This window comes from Passer domesticus, chromosome 4, assembly GCF_036417665.1.
Source record: "Passer domesticus isolate bPasDom1 chromosome 4, bPasDom1.hap1, whole genome shotgun sequence".
NCBI classification, from domain to species: Eukaryota; Metazoa; Chordata; class Aves; order Passeriformes; family Passeridae; genus Passer; species Passer domesticus.
In genome coordinates this window covers 17755255-17768806 of record NC_087477.1, presented here as the reverse complement: position 1 = coordinate 17768806, position 13552 = coordinate 17755255, and the positions used below count along the sequence as shown (strand labels likewise).

At 41.2% G+C, this 13552-nt stretch overlaps 1 protein-coding gene across 4 annotated transcripts in view; it reads right to left on the bottom strand.

Annotated features, from left to right (window-relative positions):
• AFG2A (AFG2 AAA ATPase homolog A) overlaps nt 1-13552 on the bottom strand; it is a 161443-nt gene that overhangs the window by 13736 nt on the left and 134155 nt on the right. Inside the window, exon 16 of one of the 4 annotated variants that reach the window (XM_064416417.1) lies at nt 5273-5398. The exons of 2 other annotated variants lie outside the window; for them this stretch is intronic. In XM_064416417.1, the coding sequence (XP_064272487.1) occupies nt 5288-5398 (111 nt within the window). In that variant the 3' untranslated portion in view covers nt 5273-5287. Of the gene's footprint in view, nt 1-5272; nt 5399-13552 lie in introns of those variants that run through there. One more of the 4 variants, XR_010360657.1, reaches the window with a different exon arrangement.

Sequence of the window (13552 nt, the reverse complement as noted above, 5' to 3'; positions counted from 1 at the left end):
AGCCAACCTGTGAGCTGGGAGATTGACCCATCCATCTCCCTGTCTTCTGACAGACCCCCTGCAAATGAAGCACCAGCCCAGCTATGGCTGTGTTTGAAAAAGCAAAGCAAGCAGTGGAACTGAGGGGGATTTCATGGCACCACAGGGCTTCACACAAACACTGCCAGAATAAATTCCTCTGTCAGACCTCCAAGTTTCACATCACTTTGTCTCCACAGGTTCCCAAATATCAATAGCAAGAAGAAAAAAAACAAACCATAAAGAAGGATGGGAAGAAGTAGGAAGTTTTCTCAGAGTGTGGTTGTTTGCCATCCTTGGATTTAAACAAAACCAGGCGCACAGTGTGTTACTCACACATGAAAAGAGGAGAGCCAAGAAGGGAAGGAGAGGCTTCTCTCTTTTCCTCTCCCCTTGTTTCAAGAAAGCATCCCTGAAAGCACACAGGCATCTGTTTTGGGTTCCTCTGACGTCAGCAAACACCACTGAAGTAAAGCACATGATTAAATATGTTCCAAACCCCTTATCTGCTTTCAATAATTGGAAGCTAAATGGAAGCTATAAGTCATTGAGCAGGACAAGTACCATGAACAAACAAGACCTTTTTTGCCTTTAAGGTGATGGTAGGTACTTAGTGGCTCTGCAAAACTTCGGACTCAGTAATATCCACTGTCAGAAATAGAGATGGATTTTAATGCAGGATTCAGTCAAATTACAAATGCTAAAATTCATGTTCTGGTCACAGAAGGAAGTTGTGATTAATGACAGTGTGTCACATTCCTTTGTTGCTTTATGTTTCTACCTATTGTTTATATATTGGTGTCTCCAGTAAAAGGAAAATGGGAAGAAACTCTGGTACAAGGCTACTCATCCCTGCCAGGTCATTTTGCTGTAGTCAGCAGCTCAGGCAGTGTGTGGCTGGGGGTCTTGGAGAGTTTGGGAAAGGGATAGGAAACATGGGAGAGGAGTATGAAACATGGTCTTTTCCACCAGACTATGTGAAACACTACCTGCCAAGGATCCCAGCAGAGTTAGGCAAAAGTCACTCCTAACAGGAGTCAGCCATCTGACAATCCCTGAGAGGGACTGAATGTAGGATTACAGTCTTAGCTCTGTCATGAATTTAATTTGCCACCATCTAGCAAGCTCTGCTGATAGCTGGGATGAGCTGCCTTCCTCAGGTCAGTGCTCATTCATGTCCCAAACCTCATGGACCATCAGCAGTGGACGGGTTACAGCAGCCACTGCAGTGCCTGGCACAGCAGGGACTGCCATGGGAGTTACTGCAGTGGGATCTAATTCCTCAGTAACAGGCAGGATCAAGTCCTAAATTAGTGATTCCCAGATTTCATTAAGTTTATTCATCCTTAGGCCAATTTACCTGCTGGCATAACTCCCCTAGGTATTGTGCCAGCAAAGACTTGGGCCTAATAATTTCAGATTAATTCCTGTATCATCATCTTCATGTGGCTTTGGGAAGACTATTTGTATATCCTGCTATAGACCTTGTGGAAGCAAACACTAATTATGAAGGAAAATTTTTGACTCCACAACTACTCTTCCAAAATTAAAAAAAAAAAAAAGAGTAGTCTAGTCCATGGACAGGAATTGCAGATGGAAATATGTTTAACAAATATGGAAAGGTAATACTTTCCTGTATATTGCTTTGCGAGTTATTAGCACCTTAATAGTCTCCATGGTCAAAAGTGTATTAATGAGCTGGAAGACAAAGTGATGTAATCAGGAGGGATCAGCAGTAATTTCTCCTGCAGAAGATTTACATGCAGCAGCCATGTGTGTTTGTTTGTGATCTCTACATCTGGTAACGAGCTCTCCACACGATGGAAAGCTGCGGTGGAATAATGCACCCTGTTCCTCTCACGCACTAATTAATGCTCTATTTAATCTGGGAAAAGGCACTTTAAAAATAAACACTCATTTCCAGCAGACCATAAAGGATAGGTAACAACTGAAACACACCGCACAGGGCCTAAAAACTGGTATGTAGCAACCTCTCAAGCATTAAAAAAGCTGAGTTTTAACTCCCAGACTACCACAGGAAGAGTGTGTGCACACACCAATCTCTCCAGCACTACAAATATACACTAAGAGGCCCTAGATACTCACAGAGACAATCAAAGCCAGAGTGATAATCTGTAGGAATAACAAAAAACAGTAAGAGAAGGCAGAGCTAAAATATTGCCCATGACAGCAGGTGTTAAACTTTCTTTTGTGCTCACAAGACACCTGTGGTAACGCTGTTAGCCATCACCTCATTCTGACAGTTGATAACATGAGCAATAAATAAGGATTTCTACAATGACAGGAAAAGCAGCCATTGTAAAGATGGTTAGATCTTGTATTCCTACTGGAAAAAAAAAAAAGGCCTGGGAGATGGTGTCCAGCCTGTCCTCTGCCTGCAGGACTGGCTGCTGAGGGGGGAATGCAGTGGGGGCTCAGCATCCTCAGGCTGCCACTGAAGTCATTCCTCTGCTTTTAGTCACTTCACCAAGGCCTTGTCTCCACAGGATGTTAGGCTGGAACAGCTACTGCATTTACATTCACACCCTATCTCATTCCAGGATAACTTCCTCACACTGACGTGCCCTCAGAAGTACAAGAGCATTCGTCTGTGGCTGCATTTAGCCCTAGGCTGGAGTCTCACAAGGTAACAGAGAATAGAGATTTGGCTTTATCTTACAAACTGTGCTAATATATCTCACCACCCTTTGGACTGAAGCCAACTTTTCCTCTCTAATCTCCCAATCATTTCCACAGAAAACTTGTACTTTCTTTAGTCTGTGAAAGAAGACAAAAATCAGAAAAATCACAGGGATTGCAGGGAATGGAAAGCCTGCGTGAGCTGTATCCAAGAGAAAATTTCCCAGTGTGAGAGACCAGAGCTATGAAATGGCCCCTTTCAGTGACAGAGAAATTGCCACAGTGGCTAAAAGAAAGCCTGCTTAGGCTTTCAAGTATGGAGGAGCAACACTTCAGAGACTTGGGATGGCTTTAAAGGTAAATCAGGTAAAACAGATAAACACAGAGCAAATATATGAGTAGAGATTGAAACTTTTCATGTATATTGAAATGGCAGTGTGAAAACAGGTTTTCTCCTGACAGGCACAACTCCCACCATCCCATTCACACATCCAGGGTACAGAGTTTGCAACTCAGGACTTCTTGTGTGCTCTTCAGCTGCAATAAAAAAAGGCATTTTTGCAGTGCTTACAGCTCAGACCCTCATCTATACCCACTGAGACCATCTGACACATCCCTGCCTCCCCTGTTTGGATTTCCCAAAGCAAGCAGAGAGAACCAAGGGGGAAACACATGTCTGACAGGGACAGTCTCACATGAATGGTGAGTTGTCAAAATGGAACCAGCAATCCCCTAAAACTAGTTTGGTTTCAGGAAAAGAATGTGCAGGCTGCAGCCTGCAGAGGCATGCCAGGCTCTGCCACAGCAGTAAGTGTAGGTGGGCAAATAGCAAGTCATTTCTAGAGGTGGCCAGTCGACTCTGCACTAAGGCTTTTCTGATAAAAAATGTGCTTTTTTGTCAGTGCCTGAATCTTCATGGGTTTCTAGGTCTGCAGAGCATCTTTGTTCTGTTTAGACTTGCTCTTTTTTTTTTTTTTCCTTCAGAGACAAAACAAGCTAGGGCTTCAAACCATGCAGAGTTTTAATGCTGCAGAATCCCCACGTACCCACTTCCTCTCTTTCCTCAGCTCTTCTCTATCTGATTTACTGTTTACTTACAGACCATATGGGAAACATGTCGGGAAAGCACGCATCCGGGTTCACATTCACAATAAATACTTTTTATGACTATTCCCATGACCTGCAGCAACAGACTAGATTAGTCGCCCACAACTATGTATAATCACACAATCATTTAAATATATTTTCAAAACAGAATATGTTCTGAGATACAGATCAACTAAATATTCCTCTTTCTAAAACCTATTCCTACTACTTTACCATTTCCACCTGAGACAGAAAGTCTTATCTTTCAACTGTGGAATCAATATAAACAGAAGAACATGAACACTGGGTCTATGTAAAAGTGCAGCCAGCAAATTATCAGTCCGGGCTGCTCAATTTGCTTAGCAAAAGAATTATAAATTTGCTGACAGCAAAAGAGCTGAAAATAGATGTTGATTCTGAAGTGTATCTACCAAAATGTGAAAAAAATCCTCTTTTTTTATTCTCTGTTTCATAAAAGCAACTACCTCTAATTTTAAATTCATCCAAAAGCAGAATTGCAGAAGCATTCTATTCTGCTGAATAGTGTAGAATACTTCCCAAGCAGAATGTATTATTTAATCCAAAGCCAAATAAACAAAGGGTCAAATTCAACTTCACCCGTTCTATTTAGCAACAAAATTGAAAGAAAATCTTGAAAAAGTCATTTTGAATTGAAATATTTAAAATCTTTTCAAGGCAAAACATTCCAAATTCTGTTTCTAATGTAAAAGTTAAGTCAATGATACAGAACTAAAGAAATTATTGAATTTAGTGCTTCTGAATAATTTTTTTATCGGAAGGAAGTTTAAAAGAAAATTTATAAAAGTAAAATTAATATCTACATTTTCCCCAAGTAAAAGTAATGAGACAGCTATGTCATGTACCACTTCATCTTATTCAAAATTTAATTTTTTTTTCATTTCCAATCAACCTCTGGGTTGAAGAAAAATTTGCTGTGTCCCTTTTGCTTTGGGAAATGGTTCTAATAGTCTTTTAACTCACAACTGGCAGGAGCAAAGAATGCTTGCAGCTCTCCCCCCCACCTCTTCTCCCTCCGGAAGCTGGCAAGCTCATCTGCTGCAGGATACTTGGAGAACATCTCCTCAGCCAAACTGACTTATTGCATCATGTTCCAACACTTAACCACAACACATGGAAATATTCCTTTTGTTAAATGCATAAAGATTAAAAAAAATAGAGATTTCACAAGGTAACTTGGCTTTTTAGAGCTCTATGATTTTATGAAATGGAGGTAGGGTGTTGTTTCTACAGGCAGATGTTGGGATACTGTTGTAACCTCTGAAAATGAAAAGGGGGTTTGTTTTCCTGCTTTTTAAGGAATGCTTTACCCACAGGTTTTTGAGATTAAATGCAGAGCACTGTAAAGTGTTTCCATCTCATTGCAACGTTGGCGTTCAGCAAAGCACTAAGCCAGGGCTCAGCACCTGAGTGAGCCTCTGCTGTCAGAGAAGAGTCCTGCAGGAGGAGGGCCCTGGTGAAGCACCTGGGGAGCAGCTCTCCCGGGAAAGCCGAGCACTCGCTGTCAGGCACCGCAGCCCCCGTACTGACCCTGCTTTGCAGTCAGCCTGTTCCTGGAACAGCCAGCCATCCATCTCTGCCCGCCTCCTCCGCTCCAGCTCGGGAAACATCGGATCTGGAAAATGGTTTAAAACTGCACGTTTCCGTTCAAAGGGCCCTCTTGTTGTTCTGCTTGTTTGGGGACAGGAGCGGGAAGGGTCATTATACGGTGGAAAAGCAAAAAAACACATTTTCATGGGCAATTGCTATATTAATATGTATCACTTTACATACACAGTACATCTACATATGGAACCTATTATTACTGAGGAAATGTTTTTTTAATGAGGAAGACTTAACAATACTTAAGAGAGAAAATGTTCAAACCAATGTTAATTTGTAGCAGAAGTAACAAAATATTTTAATAAAAAACAGTAACAAGAACTGGCCTTCCCATCCAGGATCAGCCCGCTCCTATGTTCACACCTTGAGAATAGAATTCTACTTCCACAGCTTTTGCAACCTTTGTAAACCTCCTAAAATTGAAGTCTAAACTCTGACTCAAGGACTTTTAAGAGCAAGACCTGCTTCAGCTCTACACAGAGACAGCTCATTATATTTCTCTTTTCCAGATCCCTGGAAGCATTTTTTCCCCCTCCACTTCTTTTTACCAAGCCTGTGCCTGGCCTCTGTTCCTAGCTCCCAAACCCATCCAAAAATAAAGAAAAAGGGATTTTTAGGTAATACAATCACTTCTGTATAAATGTTGCTAAATATATTCTCAATTGCTGAGCACTGTTTCCTTTCCCTCTCCCTGCGTGCTGGGATTAATTAAGCTTTCATTAAATGTTGCATATGAATTAAGAAGAGACAAACAGCAAAAAGCCCCTCACTATTTTCAAAGGAAAAAAATCTGATGTAAAAAAGTCCTGGCAGGCTAAATACTAGTACAATAAAACTGCTGGATTTCAATTGGTAAAAATAAAGTGACTAAAAGCTCTCTGTTTGAAAAATGAGAGACATACAAGAAAGACTGTTCCTGTAGGAAACAGACACTTTCTTTCAAGAATCATCTCAAACCCAAGGATGAATTATTAGTACCAGCTACAAACCTCAAAATAGACTCTTCCTGTTATCATAATGCAAATATTAATGTGTATTTGCTATTCCTGCTAAATGTTATCAGCGTTGTTCCAACTCACAGGGAACAACCTGTTCCATGCAGATCCTGACTGGGCTAGGACTGGACTTGGTTTATCATTTCAACACCAGGATCATTGTTTTGTTCACCTTGGGAAACCACAGCAGGAGCAATGATCACAAGGGAATACTGCACAGGTCTCTGCACTGGCTCTGCTGGGAAAGCCTGGAGAGCTCCAGGGCTGTCAGAGGAGCAGAGCAACCCCTGTGGTCCAGGGAGTTACCACTGGTCATGGTTCCCACCACCACGTTGACTGACCCCTTTATTTAATTTGTTTAGTTTGCTTTAAGCCCCTTTTTAATAGGCTGAATGACTTCTGCTGTACAGTACAGGTTCAGAACGGCACCAAAGCCAGCACCAGCCATTCCCAAGTGGCTTGATGCAACCTCCTGGGAACACCTCTCAGGAAAAAGGTCCCAGAACAAATGGGCAGCCACAAAACACACCATCTGCCCTACAGGTATTTTGAGTATAGCCCCTCATTTTGAATCTGCACACAGAAAAAACAGTCCTACTTTGTATATGGCAAGCAGTAAGGTGAATTGTCATTTGTTCTGCCCTTCAGGTTGCACAGACACCACTGAACACAACACTGAATGTCAAGTCTTATGTAACAACAGATTTCAAATTATAAATGTCACTCAGGCATCATTTCAGGCTTTGAAATACAGTTTACTTATTACCAAATACGATGTGTCAAGTGATTTATCAAATCCATAAGAAGAAACCAATGAGACAATCCAACAATCCATCCTATCTCCCAGCAAGTCCAGGACTGTCTCCAGTCAAATGTATACTGGAAGAAGAAAGATTTATTACCACAGTTTCCTAATGCTATGTTTTATATTTAGCAATTGTTCCTATCATGCTCCATATGGTACTTTCACCCAGCACAACAAGCCCACCAGATTTCCACCACCTGCCCAGTTCAGTGGGTCACTCGTTGCCTGCACGTCTTTGATGCTGTGTCTCTGTGGCAAACTTATAGAGATGAAGCTGCTAATGAAAAAATTTTGACAATAATCTCTTTTCCTGCTCCAAAAACATATAAGATTGGCAGAATTTTTTTTAAAGGTGTGGCTGTTCTTTCATATTCTGACATTAGCATTGAGGACGCATTTGAGTTTTTCAAAGTGCTGATTAAAAGGAGGGGGATTCCTCTGGCCAGTGCTCCTCACAAACACATGCCTCTCATCAGCAATCTGTAAAAAGCAATACTGAAAAAAATGGAAATATTTAGAACGGCTTAGCTTGGGACTAAGTGACACTGAAAACACACCTTCACTTTGATGCCATTAAAATGCAAGGGGTTTTCTTGGATATGGAAAAAGGAGAGGAGAGGAGAGGAGAGGAGAGGAGAGGAGAGGAGAGGAGAGGAGAGGAGAGGAGAGGAGAGGAGAGGAGAGGAGAGGAGAGGAGAGGAGAGGAGAGGAGAGGAGAGGAGAGGAGAGGAGAGGAGAGGAGAGGAGAGGAGAGGAGAGGAGAGGAGAGGAGAGGAGAGGAGAGGAGAGGAGAGGAGAGGAGAGGAGAGGAGAGGAGAGGAGAGGAGAGGAGAGGAGAGGAGAGGAGAGGAGAGGAGAGGAGAGGAGAGGAGAGGAGAGGAGAGGAGAGGAGAGGAGAGGAGAGGAGAGGAGAGGAGATTCTGGAATGGTTTGAGTTGGAAGGGATCTCAAAGATTGTCATATCCTAATGCCCCTGTCATGGGCAGGGACACTTTTTACCAGACCAGGTTGCTCAGAGCCCAATCCAATCTTGCCTTGAACACTTTCAGAGATGGGGCATCCACAACTTCTCTGGGCAGCCTGTGCCAGGGCCTCACTATCCCCTTCTTCCATATGCCTATTCTAAACCTTACAAGTTATTTATTAAATGCTTTGCACATGCAGAATTGAAGGAAGATGACTGCTTTAATTCACATCTAGTACCCAGGTAATGAAAATACTTCGGTTTGAAATGCCTACAAAAGTAGTACATCTCCAGGATGAATTTCTGAAAATACATTATCATACATTTAATATTTCTCGAATATTAATATGATAAAAACTTCTCCATGGCTGCATAAGTAAGAAAGGAGACACACATACATATATACATATTCACATTTACACATTTGTAAAGAAAGGGTAAAACAAGTAGGGCACAAATCTCAGATGAGCAACATCTGAGTAATAATACTACCAATTAATTTCTAAAAAGTCTCTAACAAAAGTTGAAATCTTTTTCCATCACATGAGAGAGATGTTTTGGCTGTATTTATACATCATCCTGAGTAAACTGGCTGAACTGCAAAACCAGAACACTATGTAAGAATAATGAGAGGAATGAAAAATACTTCTGCTCGGGCCTGACATTTATCAATACAAAATAGCTACTTTTGCTATTGTTTGAAGTAAGGGAAGCAATTAAAGTGCACAAAACCATTTTGATACCAGCACCCTATTTCCTGCACATGTTGGTAACCCAGGGGCTCCCCCTCCCTCCTTTGGTGCTGCTCATTAACTCTCCACAATAAACACCATCCTCCCATACCACACGTTCAAGAGCACTCCGAAACTGGGAGATTGGGCAACAGCACTGCTCTATGCAAAACCAGCCAAGTCCAGTCAGGAAACAGATTAATTTGAAAGCCTTAATTAATGACTGAACGTTTATACAGCCAAGATTTATGAGTTACAAGGAAGTAAGTCCAAAACATAACACTCCCTCCCGCATGCAAGCTCTCTCTTTAATGGTAAACAACTAGCCTAGGGTAAGATACTGTCTCAGTGCTCCAGTTCCCTTTCTTATTCCAACTTCCAAGCACTGACAGAAGACAAATTAATTTCAAACTTCTTTTTTCTTTTTTTTCCTGCTCCTCTACAAATATTGTTGCTAATAAACATGGTTTAATTAAGACAAACTATAGATTATTTTAATAAATAAACAAATTTTTTGTTTAGCTCATGGATGCAAGGGTAGTACATTGCAAAGAAGAGGAAAAAACAGAATCCTTTATGTATGGGTAAGTTAATGACATTTATTTTCTTGTGAAGAAAATCATAAACAAGAAGAGCAAGGTCTTTATACATATAACTATATGCAAAAAAATCTCCTAAAATCCCCCCAAACCCCAGGTTTTCAGCTCACTTCACAAATACTTTTGCAAATTTAGTAGCAACAAATGTTAGAAATGAGCGCAAGTTTTCAGTTTTGAACATTTTGACTATATTCCATATTCCACTTCTGAGAGCTGACATCTCATTATGATGAGCTCTTGCTGTTTGAATATTAAAACAAGACTGCCAGCAACACTTCTTTGGAAGTCCTCAGGCCTTCAAGTAGAAAAGTCAAAATCAAGAAAAGTTTTGCTCTCTCTTTTTTACAGAAAACTACTGCACTCATTTTCTTGCCCTGCAAATTCTGTTAAGCTAACAAAGGAGCACAGTTCACTGCCCCTTGGTTTATACAAGAGAGAAATACCCAGAAATGACCACAGAAATGGCAAGATCCCATAAGTGAGGAGCCTCTGATGAGCCCTCCAGCCACACTTCACCCTCCCTGGCAAGAGGACTCCCCAAAGCCCCTCTCTCCAGGTACACAGCCACGACCACCACTTGCACAGGTAACCAGAAATACAAGTGGCACGTGGCTTTTGGGTGGGTGTTTTCTACTTGCCTGTGGCAGTGATGAACACTCAAGCCCCTGTTCTTGCCTGTCATGAGAAAACCCCCCAACAATCCATCCTGCTGGCTCCTGCTCTTTGGTCCCTCATCCGTGTCTGAACAACAAAACCCATGTGGTGCAAGAGAAATCGGCTGCTTAAGAGACTGAGCAGAAAAAGATCTCCTTATACAGGCTCACAAATACAAACACACAGAGTCTGAGCTATGAGCTGGGTAAATTTTTTTTTAACCCCTCTGCATTGGTTTATCATCAAATGTGAGCTCACTGGGAGCAGTTCTGGAAAAAGACAAAGTTGGTTTGTCCCAGTGAAAAGTGGGCAAGTGGACAAAAGAGGGAACAAACTGCTGCTCTCCCCCTCCTTTCCCTCCAACAGTATGTTTCACTGTGCAATGTTAATGCAGTAGGAATTTTTTAGTTTTATCACAAATTCACTTTGTTTGCTAGGAAATGAAGTAACAAACACTACATCCGTAAGACACCAATTACTTTCAGAAAATAACTCCCATCCCCAGCTTCCCAAAATAAGAAATTAAACCATCAAACAAAACCCAAAGCAGCTCTTTTAAACTGGACAAAACGCTCTTGGTTCTACTTCCCTGACAATGGGGATGTCAAGACCAATTAGCACTTGCAGTCATCTTGGGGTTTGCTCTGTTTTCTCCCACTGCAAGTGGTCAGGCCAGATCCGATGGCTCCCTTCTCTACATGTAATGCCATGGACAAATTACAGAAGACTAGGACCTGAAAGGCTTTTTTCCTACCCAGCTATCCTTGACATTTTCATTACTCAAAGACATGAAACAAAAAGCCTAGGCTGAGAACTAGGTGATAGTTTGAAAAAAGTTTAATTAAAAAGTAAAACAGACCATGGAATTGCTTCTAACATAGCTAATAATTTGCTGCAGAGTTGTTATTGTGCAGCTTCCATCGACCAATAACCTTTTAATCCTTTTGCCAAAGGCAATCCAAAGCTTTTCCACATGTATGTGAGGGTAGCCATAAAAGATAACTTGGAAATAACAACTTCCAACTTCTGCTATGCAAAAATCTGAGCTACAGCAGTGCTTGTGCCCATCAGCTTTCCCGCAGGGCTCTGGAAAACAGAAGTTACATGGCAAGAATTGAAACTGCCCTGTTTGACAACGTAGGTTTGGCTGCAAGATTCCCTGTTCCCACATTCAGCATCAGTGACTATCTTAATTGCCAACAACTTCTCAAATGGTTTCAGAATCAACACTAAGAAGCTTAATCTCACCAAAAAGCCACCAGCTCCAACAATGCCATTGCTAAAGTTTGTGGATAAAAAAAGAAAGTGAAACAAAAGCAGATATTTCAACTATTCTATCCCCCAAAAATATCACTTATATTAAAAAAAATTACACATAATAAAAACCTCTTTGAAAGGAATACAGTTGAGTGCGTTTTCGAACCCAAATAACTTTATGGGATGACAAGTGCATAAGCCTGTGCCTTATACACATTTTTAGGGACAGGAAGTATCAAAGCAAATCACAGTCAAAAAGTTAAAAGTAAGAAACAAAAAAACTCTCCCACTCCAAATGTTTTAACAATAATGATCACCCCTCAGAAAATAAACTCAAAATTTACTTTACACAAGTGAAATTTCTATCATGGGAGAAAGCAATGGAAGGTGAATAGCTGGTGCATGTACTACACAATGGTAGTTTTACTAGTGAGAGCACTTAAGCTTGAAATTAGGTACATTTATTGTTCAAGAAATTCACAGCCTATTGTGATTTGATTATATTAGATATTATTATTCATTATTAGGTTCCAAATTTTTGCAACAGAAACAATGACTTTTTGCAGATGACTGCCAAAAGCAAACATCCTATTTTCCCTGCACACAAAGATACCAATATGTGTTCAAACATTTTAATTCACACACACAGCCCCAGCTCTCCAATCTTTGCAGTTCAGTGAAGTGTAAACAGTCCGTGTTGCCATTAAAATAACATGTTCTTCATTCACAGCAACAATAGCCAGGTAGATTAACAGGCTTTTACACCTGGGCCCTATTATTCCTCTGCCATTCATTAACATTTCTTCTACCATGACAGCAATTGAACTGGCACAGTCCCAGAAACACAAGTAGGTCAGCACAAGGTGTTCCTCTGGATGCTTTCATCTGGTATAAACATCCTGAATTAGCCTTCAGGTACTACATCTAAATATCCCTAGTGCTAATTAAGATCACAATCAGAACCATTTCAGATCTCACTGACCAAGTACAGCCCATGGGTTTGGAGGGCTGATTCTGTTAAGGATGGAAGGTAATTTCACTGCAGAACTGGGGAGCTTTCTGCAGCTCTCCTGGCCAAGCTGATGCTGGACATCGTGCCTTGGTGCTACCTCCTCGAAATCACAGAATCACGTAATGGCCTGGGCCGAAAGAGATCCTAAAGACCACCTCTTTCCAACCCCCCTGCCACTGGCAGGGACACTTTCCACTATCCCAGGCTGCTCAGAGCTCCAACCAGCCTGGCCTTGGACACTTCCAGGGATGGGGGAGCCACAGCTTCCCTGGGCAAGCTGTGCCAGAGCCTCACTACCCTCAGAGGGAACAATTTCTTCATAATCGAATCTAAACTTATTTGCTTTCAGTTTGAAGCCATTCCCCCTTGTTCTGTCACTACAAGCCCTGCAAACAGTTCTTTCCCCTTCTTGCATGGTCCCTTCAAGTACTGGAAGGCCACAGTTAGGTAACCCCAAAGCTTTCTCTTCTCTAGATTGAACAATTCCAATTTCCTCAGCTTTTCCTCATAGGAAAGGTGCTCCATCCCTCTAGTCATCTTGATGGCCCTCCTCTTAACCCAGCATATCCCAGGGAAAAATGAATATACATCTAAAGAAAGAGAAATTGACCACTGAGGGCAGACAGTCAGATATTGCATACTATTAAAATTATTCATAACAGGCACTTAAGCAAGTCAGACACTTGCTAATCTTAAGGGCATGAGAAATAGCAATGAATATGTAAGAATATTTATTTTCCCCACCCACCCCAGTTTATTAAAAAAGTGGATACAAATCAATGAAACAAGAAAGTACAGTAGTAAAAGGTATGTCTGAAGTTAAGACATAGCCAGTATTTATAGCAACTTGTGTGTCTTGAGAGGATGTGGCCCTGAGCTTGTCACATAAGAGCAGAGGACCAGGAATAAGTTTTCTCTGAACTGCAATAACTTTTTGGTGACTTTGTCCAATTTGTATGCCTTGTCTTATACTTTAGGACTAGACTTGAGACAAACTCCAAGCAGCAAGTTCACTCCTAACCACATACCCCGTGACACATCATAACTTACGAGATCAAGTGCCAGCACTAAAGGATTAAATCAGAAAAACAGGTCAGTGTGAGAAAAAACCACACTTTTTATCTTTTACTTTCCTTTTTTTTAACATAAA